Here is a 16,295-nt window from a genome sequence, read left to right on the forward strand (position 1 = left end):
TAACATAGTTGACAATTTCTCAGTTTTGCCTCATAATTTCAATGGCAGGCCTTGTCTGGCCTGGTTAATCAGGTAAACCTCACATTTTATTGTTTGAAATAAAATCATAAAACTATTGCAAACCATAACAATGTACCCAACAGAGTTGATGAGCAATTAATATGCTCCTTGACAATAGGTCTTTGGAGATAATATTCCCAGGGCAATTTCATGGAAACTGAAAAAAAAAAGAGTGCATAAAATATTGTTGTGAGATACAGTATGCATTCTCTTAATGGAAAAAAAGAAAGATATTTCTGAAGAAAGTTGTTAGAAAAAAATATAATTATCATCAGTGGACATGAAATGTACCCTAAATAATAGAATGACCCTGCTAATATTAATAGAATTACTACATGGATTATTAATTTGTTACAATGCAAGTCTGTTTAATTAAAGAACTAGTGAAGGCAATGTGCGATTTTAAATGTAGAAAAACTTGTTTAAAACAGTGACCAGTTGCAGGACCAGAGGTGTACATTTTTTTCTTTGTACATTCGTATACAGTTTAACTTTAAATCTTTATTAAGAATAAAAAAAAGTCTATGTTGAGAAAAAAACAAGTAAAATTTACTTAATTAAAAACATTTATTTTGCAAGTTTTTGCACTCATATTTTTAAAGTACATTCCACATATATGAAATTAAATAAAATCTGCTTAACTAATTTGCTAGCTAGAGTTTGATGAGTAATTTCTACTTAGTCATTTGAAGTTTAATTTTTAATGTTTCAAGTCCAATTTACTCAAACAGTGCACTAATTCAAGCCATGCTTTCAAAGTATAAGCTTTACGTATTTACTTAAAAGTTTCTAAGACAACATATCTACACAATAATGTAGTAATAATAATGTAGTAGTAATGTAATAATGAGGTACTCAACCGAACACATCAGTACTTGGTATAACATTAACATTCATAGTTTTTGAGTATGAATAGGTCATTTTGAGTAGAAAATCCAAATGTCACAAAAGAGCATGTTACTAAACTAACAACAAAAGCAATGATAAAGTAGTGTAAATACAACGAGACAACCTTAAATGCAACCTTATTAAATTTTCGTGTCGCTGTGCATGATGGAAACACCAGTATAAAAAAGTTGATTAAGTTTTACTTAATGTTATAACTTTGATAATTACTCAAAGAATCGTTGTAAACAAACTATTCCATGTACAATATACAAGTAAAATAAGCTGCTTTTCAATGTAACTGGATATGTTACATTTATCGGTGACTTGAAACTGTCATCTTGTCGACTATAGCAACAGAGCAGAGTATGATTGCTCCAAGGTATTGTCGGCACATTCTCTTGTTGGCAGGGTTAAGGGTAAAAATGTGTTACATGTTAGATATTGTACAAGTGTTAGTGAATGCCCCCTCACCCTCTGAAAAGATATGGACAGCTGTGAAGGGTCTGCTTCAAGCATACAAAAGCGAATATATAGGGGATCCACATGCCATAGACTCCAGCAGTGTCATGTCATGCTCCTCTCCAAATCATTTTGACATTTTACACACAAGGACTTCATTCCTTCTGCATTTTTTCCCACTTTAAGTGGCAAGAAATCTTTAATGTTGTCAGTTTAGTCTAATTAATCATATTAAGAATTCTGGTGAACATCGAATCAACACACAAAAAAATGGCAGACTACCAATGATAAAAACCCTGTGCGTATCAGAATCAAAAACATTTTTATTTTTAACAGGGTAGTTGTTAAAAAAAGAGGTTTGTGCAGAAAGACATGCAAGGTCTTGAGCCAATATACAGCCTCCTCTTCTTTGTGGCATGCGTTCATCACCAGCTGTCGCTGTCTTTTGAAAATATTTTGAAACGTATACCATGCTTTCAGTGAGCTTTCTTGGCATAATGCTAATGTTAACATACTGGAGGATTACTTTATTTTCATTGTTTAAACAGAGACCAGGAATGAATACTGCAGTGGATGCTATACAGACTATTCTTACTTGGCCTGTACTTAGACCGTGATATTGTCCTGAATATATCTGTTTTACGAGTTAGTTATTTTGTATAAATTTATACAATGGGATTCGGTCGACCCCAACCCAGCCCCTAAATCTGAAGGTGCATTTACGCCAATTACCATATAGACCTTATTTACAGCACCGCCATCTTTGATGAAAGCAAGGCTTTGAGGGACAGACATACATCTCTTCAGTGGGTTGTACTGTTATTTAATGTGTTTTTGGATTGTTCTGCTTAAGAAACACTGCAAAAATGTCTTTCCAACATATTTCAGTAGACCAAAAACTCCAGACAACATGAGCATACAGCCTTTTACAGCGGATGCTATTGAAAACATGGTAAGTCTGTACCTCATTGCTTTCATACCTGTCATGGAGCTGCTCTGAATAAGGTTGACTTGATAAAAGCATTCACATGATCATAAAACTTGTAAGACTTGTAATTTTCGGAGAGCTACAACTTGTACCACTTGACCGCTGTACCACACAACCACTGCAGATTTATTTTAGAGTTGGAGTTACTACTGCAAGAGAAGCATATAAGTGGTTTTGGGGAAAGTTACTTTAAAAAGTAATGCATTACAGCATTGCTCTACTCCCTAAAAAAGTAACTAATTGCATTACTTAGTTAATTTTTTATGGAAAGTATTGCATTACATTACTTTTGCATTACTATTTCTCACCTGGGCTGGGATTGCTTGTTTACTTTTTAATGAAAGAAGGCCGTTTCACACCTAAAGTGAAATAAATAAGCCTCAGGCTGAAGGAAATACAAATTCATGCCTGTACAGTAGAGGGCACAGCTCAAAACAAACCATTCTGGATTGCAAAATAATAGAACACAGGAGAAGAAATTTGAAAACTCTTACCTCAGCAATAAAAAAATGAAACACACATGATGTTTATCTAAATACATTTTTGTTTATTGGTATGGTGGAATTGGATCACTGAAGGACAGCAGCAAAGACATTGGTTTATAAAGTGAGATTAAATACATAAAGTATATTTGTATTATTTACCATAAAATTATTGCAGGTTTGTGTAATTTTATAGCTTGTGTAATTTAGCATTTTACTGTTTTTATTCATTTTTAAGGAATACTGAATCTATTTTTGTGCAAGTGAAATAACGCATGCTCACATTTAGTCCTGAACTGCAGGACTTACTCTTAATTTCTCTCAACATAGGAGAGGCACCAGTCACTAAATGGGAAAACAATGTAACTTGCATTATTTATTTGAAAAAGTAACTCAGATATTTTGTTGTAAAGGTAAAAGTAATGCGTTACTTGTTACCTGAAAAAAGTAATCTGATTACTTAACTTGCGTTACTTGTAAAGTATTACCCACAATACTTAGTATAAGTCGAATCCGAGGACGTGAACAGCACCAATTAAAGCGTCACATGTTGCCATCTCTTATTTACTGTAATAACAACATGGCATGAATGCAGCATAAGAGTCAGCGGTGGGGTGTAAGCCCATGTGCAAAAATGTACTAATTAAACGATACAAATTCCAAGGAATTAGCTACCAATTTAGCAAAATGTAAAATAATTACATTTGGTAATTAGTGTGTTGGTTTTACCAGCAATTTCACTTTTTGCTATCAAAACTGTGTGTCCTTTATTGCTGTGAATAATATATTAAGTGATCAAACTTTATGACCATGTAAACCATTGTATCTTTGGATTAAAATTGATTTTATTGTATTCGCTGACTTTCTATTTGGCCATCACTTTATCTGTCATTGTCAGCTTCACACCCATTCTGTTTCCTTCAGAGAGTTGAAGCAATTAGCCGATAGCTACATGGCTAATGCTATAATTAGGTTTGTGTGTAGATTCACAACCTTGCCACAAAGGCTTTGTTTTCAGTATATTCTCTCTAGTTTGTAAAGTTTCCTTTAATTTGCTTTAGTGTACATAAACTGATCTGTTAAGCATTACATTAGGCTTTGTATGGAACTGATGTGTCTTGTTTTTCAGTACAATTTCAGCGAGTTTCTGTCAAAGGAAAGGTTTCAATTGGCTTCGTAATCACTCAAAATTTGTTGCATTGACATCCTTGGGGTTAATTTTAAATTACCGTTTTGATCCATCTTCATACTGTGATGCTTCATTGATATGCACATGACCAGTAGCTGTAGTAGCAGCCTTTTATGAACAAAGAGTGTTTGCTAAACAAATGAATGCAAGAGTTACAACAAAGGGAGCTGTTTAAAGAGCTCAAAATCCAATACAATGTATTTACACTGCTAACCGTAAAGTCTTATAAGGCCATTCTAAAATAAGCTCAGATAATGTTTTGCTGTTACCATTGTTATTGATGTTGCTCAATGACAAAGTACTTTGGTTTCCTAACCACTTCAATGATTAAACTGAGCCTTCATGGTGGTTTGACTGAAATAGGGCAGGAGACATTTCCACTTTAATCTTGGCTAGTCCCACCACTGCTTCAGGCATAGCAGTACCCAGGATGCACCACTGTAAACATTGGCCCATTTTCTCATGTGAGAAAATCCCTATGCCACCACACCTCTTCTTATTTTAGACTTTGCCAGCCCAAAGTACTGTGCTCTGCAAAATATATAAACAGAAAGAGCAGTACTGATAAATGCGTAAGAGCTGGCAGGCCACCAACCAAAGCATAGACACTGAGATAAAAGTCGACCTATAGCCACACCTCAAATTATCAGGCTAATGGAAAAAAATCACCACCAAAGGTTTTTTTGTTGTTGTTGTTGTTGTTTTGTTTAAATAAATAAAACAAACTTGTGTGGCCTCAGGGCAGGGAAGAAGTTGTTTATCTTGTTTGGAGATATGTCGATAAGTCTCTGTCTCACCTGTCCCAGGTGAGTTAAACAGAAGTAGGGCAGATGTCTGAGATGAGAGAGTGAATGAGTCCTGTATATGGTGGCACCAGGAAATTAAGAAATCCCAAAACAAGAAATAACTGTATACTGGAAATCAAACTTGATGACTTAAAATGGACTCTTGAATTTAGGGATAGATGCCAGCTAGACAGAATAACGCTCATTTTTTTACTGATCTGCAGTAGAGATGCATCTGTCTTTTTATCCATCTGTATGTCACACTGTCTCTCTTCCACTCTTGACAACAGCAAACTTTGCTTAAGATTAGATATGCTTAAGTCCTTGTTTCTTCGTCCCATGCAGCACTGTTTAGTCTATGAGCTGATGAATGTAGATGATTTGCATATTAATTCAGTGTTTGGCTTTTGTACAAATGCCGTTAAATTCTTAGCTGCCATAGTAGCATTACTACACATAGGCAACATTACCTGGTACTGCTCATGTAAACCATGCAAAAAAGAGACCTATTCATATTTAAAATGTAAAGAAATGTTGTTTTACTTGCACATTCATCAGTGCTAAATGAGAGAGATAACATGATTCTGACCTGGGTGATGCAGACAAATAAGCAAATAGGAATAAGACAGTTGGCAATAATATTTATCAAGGCCTTTTAAGGTCTCACTCTCACACTCTGAGTTATTACTTTAGAGAAGGGATGTGCAACATAATAATATTAATAATAATAATAATTACTGTTGTTATTGTTGCAGTTATGTTACATGAAATAACCCCCATTTAATTGTAAGATTATCTCCTCCATAAAGGCTTGGGATAGGTCCAGCTGTTACATAAGGTGTTCAATATTTATTACAAGTTATTTAAAAAAAGTAATAAAATTATAATCCGTATCTTTAACTGATATATTTCTGGCCTGTGCTTGTCTAAACTGATGGTTCTGCTGAAGACGAGTCAGCTCGGTGCACCACACTCGCAGCTGCAGCCCAAACTATCCATAATGGCTGCCGCTTTATTGTTCATATCCTTCATTGTGTTTCGAGCGCCATTTTGCATCAGGGTGCAGCCATGGGAGCCCACAGCCCAGTCAACCGATTGACCCTTCCTGCAGCTTGTCCTGCGCCTTTTTTTAAACATCCATCTAATAAATAAGATCAGTGCTGCTGCTTTTTACCTGTAATGTTATCAACCACAGCCCATTTTGTAAATAATACGTTTTCATTTTTTTTTTTTTTTCAGATTAATGATAATCACTGTTCTTGTTGCATTATTTTTTAAAAAGGCTCGTCGAAGAATTGTAGTATGAGTATTAGTAGTAGAACTAGTATTTTGAAAAAATATTTATAATTTTACTACAAGTTTTAGTGGCTTAGGCTCTTCTTTTTTTTCCCTGAGCATATGCAGTTAAAAACCTCTCTTGTACGAATAACACAGATTATCACTCATCACAGTATAAATACTATGGTCATAAATTAATAATAATAATAATAATAATAATAATAATAATTGCATTCTACTGTTAATAATAATCCTCAAAAAATCACTGAACCTGCGGACTGAATTGTGTAGTTTCATCATCATACATCAATACATCAAAACCAAGGAGAAAGAACAAATTCGTAAAAATAATATCTTAATTTGTATTAAAATATTAAACATTCTTAGCTAATGAAAGAATTCGTTAAACCTTAGTACAATCAATCACACTCGCTCCAGTATATTTTTTTTTATTATTTTTTTTTTATTATTTCAACTATGAAAATAACGTACAATAAATAAATTTGAAATTTACTATTAAAGAATCTCAATAAATAAACTAGTTCTAAAATTATTCCATAGGGACAACGCCCGCCTTGGGAGAATTCCTAAAAGCAGTTCAACTACCCTTATGTCTGACACAATTCCTGAGATTCCAATGATTGAGTTTCACTGAAAAAGTCCGCAACCATTAATCTGTTAGTCGACATAAACTAAAATCCGAGAATCAAAAGGCAATAAAATACCTGAAACTTCGTAAGGGCCATCCCGATGTGTATTCAAAAAGATTACATCATCGTATTTTCAAAATAATGGACAATTTATTTCCGTGTAGGCTTTGATTCACGCCTTTTTTGTTTTTCTTTCTTTTAAAAAGAACTCTTTAGTTATGTGTTTCTTTTCACTGTTTTTCTGTCTTATTATAGGAATGTTGCGGACGAGAAGCATTCATGACACTGCAATAAGATGTAGTTCGATTGTTCTCGTATGCGTTTTGATGTCATTTTTGTTCAGAACTGTAAATGTTGCAAATCTATAGTACAAAGGGTGCTCGTAAACAAGTCAAAATCTTCCTCGGAAAAGTCAACTGGACTGTCCAGTGAGCTCTGCAAACTCGGCGATAAAGCGTCCGAAATCTGTAGGCAGGAGTCCGTCGAAAAGAAATTCAAATCGGGTAGAGAGGTGGCATCCTGCGGCTCTGTGAACGAATGCTCCGGCCCAGCTGCTCGGCCCTCAGCCATTGTAGTGGGGTTATCTGCAGTAGGCGTTGGATACGGGGGGGAGTGAACCGCTGTGTCAGGAACAGATGCAGGCTCCGGCTGGTTCGCCTGGCCCTCTTCAGGCGTGGGCTGGCTTTTGTCCGCACTGTTCGTGTAGGAGGCAGTTGTCGGGCACGTCTCACTCTCGGAGGCTGCGGCCGAACCAGAACCAGATACTTCCACAGATTGGCTCGAATACGGTGAAGCTGCGTCGGTTCCCTCCAGGAGCTCGAAACCGCTGGGCTCGCCTTCTTGCCCGTCCCGGTGGTGCGTAGTTTGCCGTTTGTGCTTCATGCGTCGATTTTGAAACCACACTTTGACTTGGCGCTCGGTTAGATCCAGAAGTGCTGCTATTTCAACGCGCCGGGGCCGACAGAGGTATTTGTTAAAGTGAAACTCCTTCTCCAGTTCAAGTAGCTGCGTGTTGGTGTATGCGGTCCTCAGCCTCCGTGAACCGCTACCATTATCCAGTCCACCTTGAGCCTCTGCAAAAATTAAAACAGAAATAAGTCCCATACAAAAAGAGAAGTCAACTAAGTTCAAGTGAGAAATTGTCCAGTTGACAATAAAATCCCAGTGTAGAACAGCTCTGCGGTTTGGGCTTGTCATGTAGCAATGACTGCAATGGTTAGGCATGTCTTGTGGTAATAGACCAGCGTGGTGTACAAGCGTTATTTCAGTAAGCCCCACATTTTGTAGTGTTCACAGCTTTCACAATATATACTGATATCCAAAATGGCTCCCCAAGCCATGATTATGAATGAATATCGAGTCGCAGCTCACATCAATTGCGATTAAATCGTTATTATAGATCAAGATCTACTATCTGCAGGATGGCAACATAATCTTTCAGAATGTGCACAGTTTTGTAAATATGCTACGATATGGGGGAGGGGTGCCTTTTTATCTTTTAAAGATATTACAGCAACGGGATTTTAATATATATATATATATATATATATATATATATATATATATATATATATATATATATATATATATATATATATATATATATATATATGCACAACAATTATGCATGCTTAATGGTGCTTGAAATGTAGACATCAGATGAAATTACACAATTATTCCTAAATACAGAGAGCTCGTGAGAAGTGAAATACTAGCCCATCCATAGCAGGTTATGCTGTACATCACATACAAATAGGACAAAGAACAATTTCGACAGGGTATTTCTTTTAATTGCGTAAAAATGAAAGGATGTGAAATCTAACTGTAATAATTCAGCGCAATGAGATTCTTTAGTGTTTTCGCTACATTGACATCTATTCACGAGTCACGAATCATTCAGTGAAAAAATGTCCAAAATGAAGAAATGCAGAACAAACGCGTTCATTGCTATGATAAACGTACCTGTCGGGGACTCCAGTCCCGCGGTTGTGTAGCCGGAGGATGCCTGAGAAGGGGAGGCTGCTGCTGCTGCAGCAGTGGCTCCGGGCTTGGGGCACTTCTTCGAGGATTTTTTCTCTTTCATCCATGGGAACTCGTGGGCCAGGGGTGCACCACCCGACAGCGGGGCCGGGCCTTGCTGGTGCTGCGTCGGCGGTGCTGTTTGTGTCCGGAGCTGGAGGCCATTGGAGGCAGTTCGCTTTTGGCTCCTCGGTCGCGCCTGGTTGCCTGTGCAGGGACTCAGACTAGGGATGGTGTGCTCGAAAGGAGGTGGAATTGCTGTCGAGTCCTTGATTGATGAAGTTTGAAATGACTCCAGGACAGCGGGGAAAGACGTCAGGCACTCTGCAAGGGAAGGCTGGCTGTTGATGAACCCAATCTCCCTCTCAAATTCAAAATTCATCGCTTCGCCTGGGCAAAAAGGGCGTCCAGCGACACCAACATACGCAAAAAATAACATCCAAAAAGCTAGGATTTATTTTGCGTTCCTGCTATGACGGCATTTGCGGGCTTTAATAATTGTGTATATTGGTGATATTACTAGCGTATGGGGACCAGGGTCTGCTAAACTGAAGACTATGGGCGAAATTGCAGCCAATTCCTGGTCACATGACTCATCTCAGCCAATCGAAATTCGGGGCCTGGTGGCAAAAGAAAGCAATATTTGTCTGAATTGATAAAAAAAAATACAACAGGATATTATAATCCAGTTCTTATAGTAACATGGACGAAATGATAAAAAAAAGCTCCCGTTTGCCATGTGTTCGGACAGTCCTGTTTTGTCGTGAGAGGTAAAGTGAGGGCCTCTTATGTTAAGACGACAACAATCCAAATGCAGAACTACCGGTGATGTAATTCACAGGCCTTGTCTGATAAGCACATCCACAATATGGCTTCTTGCGTATTTACAATCAAGGGTCATTAATCTTAAAACTTTTGACAAGAGTAACAGACAAGAGATGTAGCTCTAGAAATATTTCTTTTATCAAACACATAAATAAGGATGTACAGGAGTGATGTTGACATTGTCTGCCACATTTACCGAATAGGACATTCCCAACCATTGCAACACAAATAAATAATTTTTGGGTTTACCTTGAAATATTTTTAACGCATCTGAAGAACTGCTGAAACCTTGGACCTTAAAGCGCGTAAGTTTGAACTAAATCAAAGTTAGAGAATTGTCAATTATAATGTTTCTATATTATTATTTTTGCTTTAAAAAATAAGGTGGAGATAAGACGTATAATAACGCACGAAAAAGAGTTGTCAATAGTGTGTTTGTTTGTGAAACATTTGTTGACTGTGACAACAACCAAAAGTTCATCATGAGGTCGCGTTTACGAATAGGAAATTGCGTAGCTATATATTGAATTGAACGCATTTCTATTGCAGGTTAGACGAAGAAAGCAACAATATAATGTTACTTGATGAAAAACTAAGCAAAATTGGTTGCGTCAAAGTCTAAAACGAATGGGAAAAGGGGGTAGATATTTTTAGAGCAAGAGTAGAGAGGCAGCAAGGGTGATCAATCTTTTCGCCGGCAAAGCGCTTGACAGCAGCCACCCTCAAGAATTCGCCTTTTTCCTCCAAGATCACAACAAAGAAAACCCCCATTATTCCCTCGTAGATTTGTGGATTTTTTTTTTTCCAGAATTAAGTTTTTTTTTTTCTGCATTGGAAACATTCTATTGGCGCGTCGCATTGATAGGAGTATTAAAACTAAACTGTGTTTCAGCTAGCTGTAATCTGAATTTGACTTCCCAATAGTTCGGATTTGCAACCCGGGCTTCGTTTCGTCGATTTTCTCGTCTAAAAGAACAGTCGAAACAGATTTAATCCTGAGTGGGTGTCTGGGAATTTTAAAGGAAATACAAAGCAAGCTGTAGGCCGTGGGCGCTTCGTAAAAGGGTCAGTTGGAAAGGCCCTCCTTCACTACAGAACAGAGCTGACTGCAAGGGACTGGGACGCACCGATAAACTCTCTTTTAATTTGTCGTTTGTGTGTTTTATGGTTCTATTTCGGACAGTACTAACATAAACAATTTTCAAGTGAATTTATTTTTCTTTTTTTTCAACTGGATTTTTTCTACTGCAAAATAATGATGTTCTGGGACGAACTGAACAACAATTTACGTTAAATGCTTAAAGGAACTGATATCATCCGAGGACAGCGGGTTTTAATTAATTTCACAAGATTTATCATATGTCGGTCTGTCTTTCTGTCTGTCTATCTGGAATGCATGACATAATTACAGTATTTGTGTATTGGACTATATTTTCTGTGTATTTAGTTAAAAAATACAAGAACCTGCTTATTGTGCTCTTGTTATTCTGATAAACGCTTTGATGTATTTTTATCAGATATTTAGACACAGCATGTAAGTAACAGTAAAACGTGTAATCCAATACAATAATCACAAATTGAGAGAATTAGAGGTAATAACAAACCGCTAAATGTGTGTTTCATGCCTTGTTAGTGTTTTGCGCATGCCATGCAAATTATTACATGTTGTTATTCTAATAATTTAATATATTTATTTTGTATTCACATGTTTTCAAATTTCATTGCTCTGTTTTTTATATAATAAATGAATTCGTCTAGATTTATCTAAAGCCTGGTTATGCTAAAATCAAACCTGCTGTTAAATGAATGAGCACATAAAGCAACGCAGTCGTTTTTCCTACAATAATCGATTGAGACCCAACAACAACTAGAAATATGTTTAGTCAGCTTTTACCTGTACCTTTCTGCTTTAAACGTGGGATTATTTGCAATCATTTGTTTTAAATACATAACCAGTAATACAAGTGTTCAGCGATTCCATTGGACTCCCTTCACGTGACCATTGCAGGCGCGGCCTCCAGGGCTCTTTCACAGGCCTCGAGGAACCCTCACCCCCACCCCCACCCTTTCTGTTCAAAATCTGTTTGGTAAACTCATGAACTTATAGAGTGGGAATGAATAACATAACATTTTATTAAAGAATTGTTCAACAACCAACTCTTAACAAGGAAATAAAAGTAGTTACAAAGGACAAATGAAGTTCTCAAAATGTTTCGCTATATTCGTCTAATTCTCGACTATGCGGGAACGGTTTGATTCCGTTCTTGCGCCCCCTGTACAAGTCAAGACATTATTTATACAAGGGTAACATAAACCTACATATCTCTAAAATACAAGAACTAAAATTAATTTGTTACAATGACAAGAACACAGCGTCTTTTTATAACAGGTAGATACTAAAAAAGTACATTTTATCGATATAAATACATGGGGATAAATAATACAAAAAAGAAAGTATTTAAACTGGCTATAACAAATAAATATATATTTATGAATGTTCACTTGAACACACTTAGCGAAAGACGCTGATTGAAGGTCTTCCGATTCAAAATAAGATTTACTTTTCTTCCTCACCCATTAAATGTAAACTCTAAGTGCAACAATGATGCCCAGACAAGAGCGCATTAGGCGTAAACAGAGACGTCTGCGCTGTAGCTTGGTTTCCCGGACATGCATTTTTGTTCAAATATACCCTGTTTCCACGTTAAGTCAAGATATGAGAATTGTGGGCCTTTCATATTAGTTTGGACTAATGTAGGCGAACCCAAAGATTGGGAAAGATAGAGAACTGGGAAGGGAGTATGAGGGAGAGAGAGAGGGAGGGAGAGGGAGGGGACAGTGAGTTGAGAACGAAGGAAATGAGCTTTAATTTACTAGTATTCTCAACTCTTCTTTTTTTACCCTGTGTCAAAGCCATAACAAAACTCTATTTACTTCTCGTTAATAGTGATAGGTAGCATATAGTGTAAAACGGACTTAAAAGAGATGAATATCTTTATCACCGTGTCTTGTTAAAGACAAGGTGCCAGTCTGCTGAAGTTTTGGGAACAAGTTAATAAAAAATTGACGTTTAAAAAAAAGAGGTATGTGAAATAAGGGTAGTGGACGAAAACAATCCAGTGGTTTTCTTGCACCAGTAAGTTTAAATGTAGGCTATACCGTACCGCTCTCCAAAGTGTGAGGAATGCAGCGACTATGCTGAAGAAGTACACAAACATTTAGGATGATGTAATGAGGTCATACAGCTAGACAGTCTATTCCTTGGCATAAACTAGCCACTTTTCACTTTTACACTTTTCAGTGCATCATTTTAAAGGGGTATTTAGGCCTATGGATACTAAATTCAGGTATGTTCACATATGAATGGAAGGACAACATTGACACAAACCGGTGTTCTAGTCATGGCAAGAAACCACTGGATCATCTTTTTCAACCCCATTGCATCGCCCCATGGGTTAGTCTGTTTCGTTTTGTCTTCCTTTCATTTTTTTTCTCTTTTTTTTTTTCATTATTATTTGTCCAAACCTGCTACAGATGAGTCAACTTGGGTGCTTCTTGGATTCTACCCTGAGAAGGATGGTGCGCAGACAGATCCGTGTATGTCGGATGTGGGTCACACGGTCCATGGTGCTGGTTCGCTGACATCTGTGTGGCACCGTTGTAGTCCATGCTTGCCGACTGGTGGTGTGGTAGGTGATTGAGGCCATACATAGAAGGCCCAGTGGCAGGCATAGCATCAACATAGCTACCTCCCACATACACGGGGCTACCCTGCATGTTCGGTGTCCCGTAGGTGCCACTGTTACCCTGTAGCCCGTGTGGGTCATAATCCGGTGCAGTGTTCCCATACTTCTGTTGGGGTGGGCAACCTTTCATTGGGTTCTGATAGGCTGTTGACATGGCATATGCATTTTGATGGGGCTTGTTAAAAGATGGTGGGGAGGGAGCGTCGTAACTGCCCATTGAGTGCATAGAGTTCATGAAACCAGCTGAGGACTGCATTGGAAGAGGTGGGCTTCCTGTGGGGGACGGTCCCCCTGAGGACGAGCCGATGCCTTTCGACTTTTGATCTTTCTTGTACTTCATCCGTCTGTTCTGGAACCAAATCTTGATCTGCCGCTCGCTAAGGTTGAGCAGATTGGCCATCTCCACACGCCTCGGCCGGCACAGGTATCGGTTGAAGTGAAACTCCTTCTCGAGCTCCACCAGCTGAGCGCTGGTGTAAGCAGTGCGTGCTCTCTTGGAAGCTGCAGAACCCGGAGGGCTTTTCTCACCACCGCTGCTCTCCGCTGGGGTGAGAATGAAATAAAACATAATTACTCCACACGGAAATTGAATGCATCGTTCCCACTAATAAAGCCGGCCATGAAAAACTTATCCCCCTGATATTGGTTGTCAACACTTCATAACTTTGGCATTTATTAAGAGACGCATGCCCTAACATTGACCTTGTGTATGTAAATCACATTACAACTAAAGCCCAGGGCCAGATTTGTACTGTGCACTAGGCAACGGTGTGTTTGCTACATGGTTTGTCTTTTGAATGGTTTACAGGGAGGATTAAAAAGATAGAAACCTCTATGTGCAAATTCAGAGGCTTGTGGGATACATCTTTTGTTATCTGGACACAATAATAGTGTATGACAAGTGATGTGGCATCTCTGCTATCTAAAATCTAAACAATAATCTCTATGTACTGCTTTTTTAAATCTTCTGCCACTTTTATAGTCAAAGATATTCAGAGCATATAATCATCACAATTCTTAGACTTTTTATTAGCTGTATAATAAAACAAAATTAACTGGTCTGCCCCTTGTTAAACATCCGGTCACTAAAAAAAAAAAAACATTTTAAAAATAAGCATGGTCTGATTTAGTCCCACCCCTATTGTATCCCATTTCAAGCTAATAATGTTGGCCAACATCTGTCTCAGTCAAGAAGGGTGAGAAGAGGAGAGAATAGAACAGAACAGAAGAGAAGAGGGGGTTTGGCAAACACACCGTTAGCTGAGCTTGCACTAGGGGAGCTGTTTTTTTGCTTGGTGTTCTGACGTGACTCCTTCATCCAAGGAAAGATTTGCTTCGTGAGAGCTGGGTTTGGGGCCAGAGAGGACGACTTGGATGACGATTTGGCTGTGCCCCCACTGCCAGCCCCGCCACCACTGCTACCACCTGGCTGCTGGGTGGCATTTGAGGCAGCAACGTTTACAGCGTTCTGAGGAGGGGAAACCTGGGGGGGTGGGTGGTGTTCAGGTGGCAGACTGGGCCGCATGCAGCTGCCATTAAGCTCTTTCGTCTTGGCATGCTGAGGCTGTGGGGGTGCGCTGGTGCCGAGCGACTGTAGGGAGCATGCAGACCTTTGGTAGTCACCCTCAAGATGCGCTGAGTTCTGGAAGGCTGGTGCCGGGGCATCATAGCCAAAACCGTTTGCCCCCTGGTACGAGTATCCTCCGAAAAGTGTCGAGTTGTCGTAGTAGGTCGTTTTCTGCATTTCCAAAAATCGAGTTACCGGCTACCAGGGTCCTGACGACCTTCTGGAAGAACATTGGCACTAGATGTCACGTGACGGTCTCTTTCCAATGGCCTCTTGGAAGCTGACCTGAAAGGTTATAAGAGGCACATAATAAGAGGGGCACGAGGTAAATCCATCTTGCTGCACTGAAAGACACCATGACATGAATAGCATGTTCCCACAACACAGCCTGCAGATGCTCTCTCTCTCTCTCCTCCCTCTCTCTCACTTTCTCTCTATTGCACATCATAACAAACTACACATAAGGCTTTGAACTCCATTTTATAAAAATAATTGTTTGTTTGTATTGCATGTTATTAAAAGTGTACTTTTAATAACAGATTTATCTTGTTTTTGTTCCCCAAATAAAAATGTTTTGTGATGTGGTCATTGTTCTTACTGATATGCAAGTATTTAGGTAGAAAGAGAAATAAATAAATACATACATACACACATACATACATTATCTCTTATCATAAAAATAAAGATGTTATAAATCATTGACCAACATGCGTTTTAGGTGGTAATTGTTGACACTGGGGCTCCATTCTAAGATCTCTGATATTGTGTTATATATTTCATATGTATTTATTTTTTTGCAACTAAATCAAATCTTAACAAATGCAATAAAAGACAGCAAAGCGTTATTAAAAAGGAAACATAAACATGGACAATACAGACGAGCTCTGCGGACATTTGAGAGCTCTTGATTCAGACACAAAGGCCATCTTCTTAGTGGGCTTTCTCCAGTTACAAACAAACGTATTTGGGCAACATTAAAACCTGACAAACCGGCACTGTGTTTCTTTAACTTTGTCGCTGGCCTTTATGAACGCAGAGGAAAAGCTTCGTAAGTGTTATTCATAATGGTCGCTGGACCAAAAATAGACAAATCCAGCCCTTAAAAAAATCTAAAGACCTCTCAGCTTGGATCTGGGGTTGCTGAGAGGACCGGGCGAAAACGATCACTCAAACACTTACAGGCACCTGGCATTTATTCTCACTCACTCGCCTGGGTAGTAAATGTTATTAAAAAAGACTAAAGGAAGCCAATAAATTGCGTAAGATGTTTTAAGAGAGGTCTACCGTGGCTTTTGTTTTATCAGATACTTGCAAGTTCACTTCACAGTGGGCAAAACAATTTTAAACATTTTATCCATA

General features: G+C 38.3%; 2 protein-coding genes across 4 annotated transcripts in view; both read right to left on the minus strand.

Moving 5' to 3' along the window:
* Nucleotides 1–6,569: 6,569 nt before the first annotated feature.
* hoxb2a (homeobox B2a) lies at nt 6,570–11,383 on the minus strand. The gene is made up of 2 exons (XM_067372568.1): nt 8,742–11,383; nt 6,570–7,852 (listed from the first exon to the last, which is right to left on the minus strand). The coding sequence occupies exons 1-2, from the start codon at nt 9,235–9,237 to the stop codon at nt 7,119–7,121; spliced, it is 1,230 nt and encodes a 409-aa protein (XP_067228669.1). The 5' UTR covers nt 9,238–11,383; the 3' UTR covers nt 6,570–7,118.
* A 361-nt stretch (nt 11,384–11,744) lies between these two features.
* Nucleotides 11,745–16,295, minus strand: part of hoxb3a (homeobox B3a) — a 51,467-nt gene continuing 46,916 nt past the window's right edge. For all 3 annotated transcript variants that reach the window (XM_067381615.1, XM_067381616.1, XM_067381617.1), the window contains 2 exons: nt 14,624–15,221; nt 11,745–13,912 (listed from right to left, as the gene is read on the minus strand). In XM_067381615.1, coding sequence (XP_067237716.1) covers nt 13,152–13,912; nt 14,624–15,113 — 1,251 coding nt within the window. In that variant the 5' untranslated portion in view covers nt 15,114–15,221 and the 3' untranslated portion in view covers nt 11,745–13,151. The remainder of the gene's footprint in view (nt 13,913–14,623; nt 15,222–16,295) is intronic.

This window comes from Chanodichthys erythropterus, chromosome 3, assembly GCF_024489055.1.
Source record: "Chanodichthys erythropterus isolate Z2021 chromosome 3, ASM2448905v1, whole genome shotgun sequence".
Taxonomy (NCBI): Eukaryota; Metazoa; Chordata; class Actinopteri; order Cypriniformes; family Xenocyprididae; genus Chanodichthys; species Chanodichthys erythropterus.

Excerpts from the sequence above, each read along its gene's own strand:
- hoxb2a (XM_067372568.1), bottom strand. The coding sequence starts at position 9,237 with ATGTTATTTTTTGCGTATGTTGGTGTCGCTGGACGCCCTTTTTGCCCA. Across the intron at positions 7,853-8,741 it reads GGGACTGGAGTCCCCGACAG|AGGCTCAAGGTGGACTGGAT; the intron begins GTACGTTTATCA and ends TAATTTTTGCAG.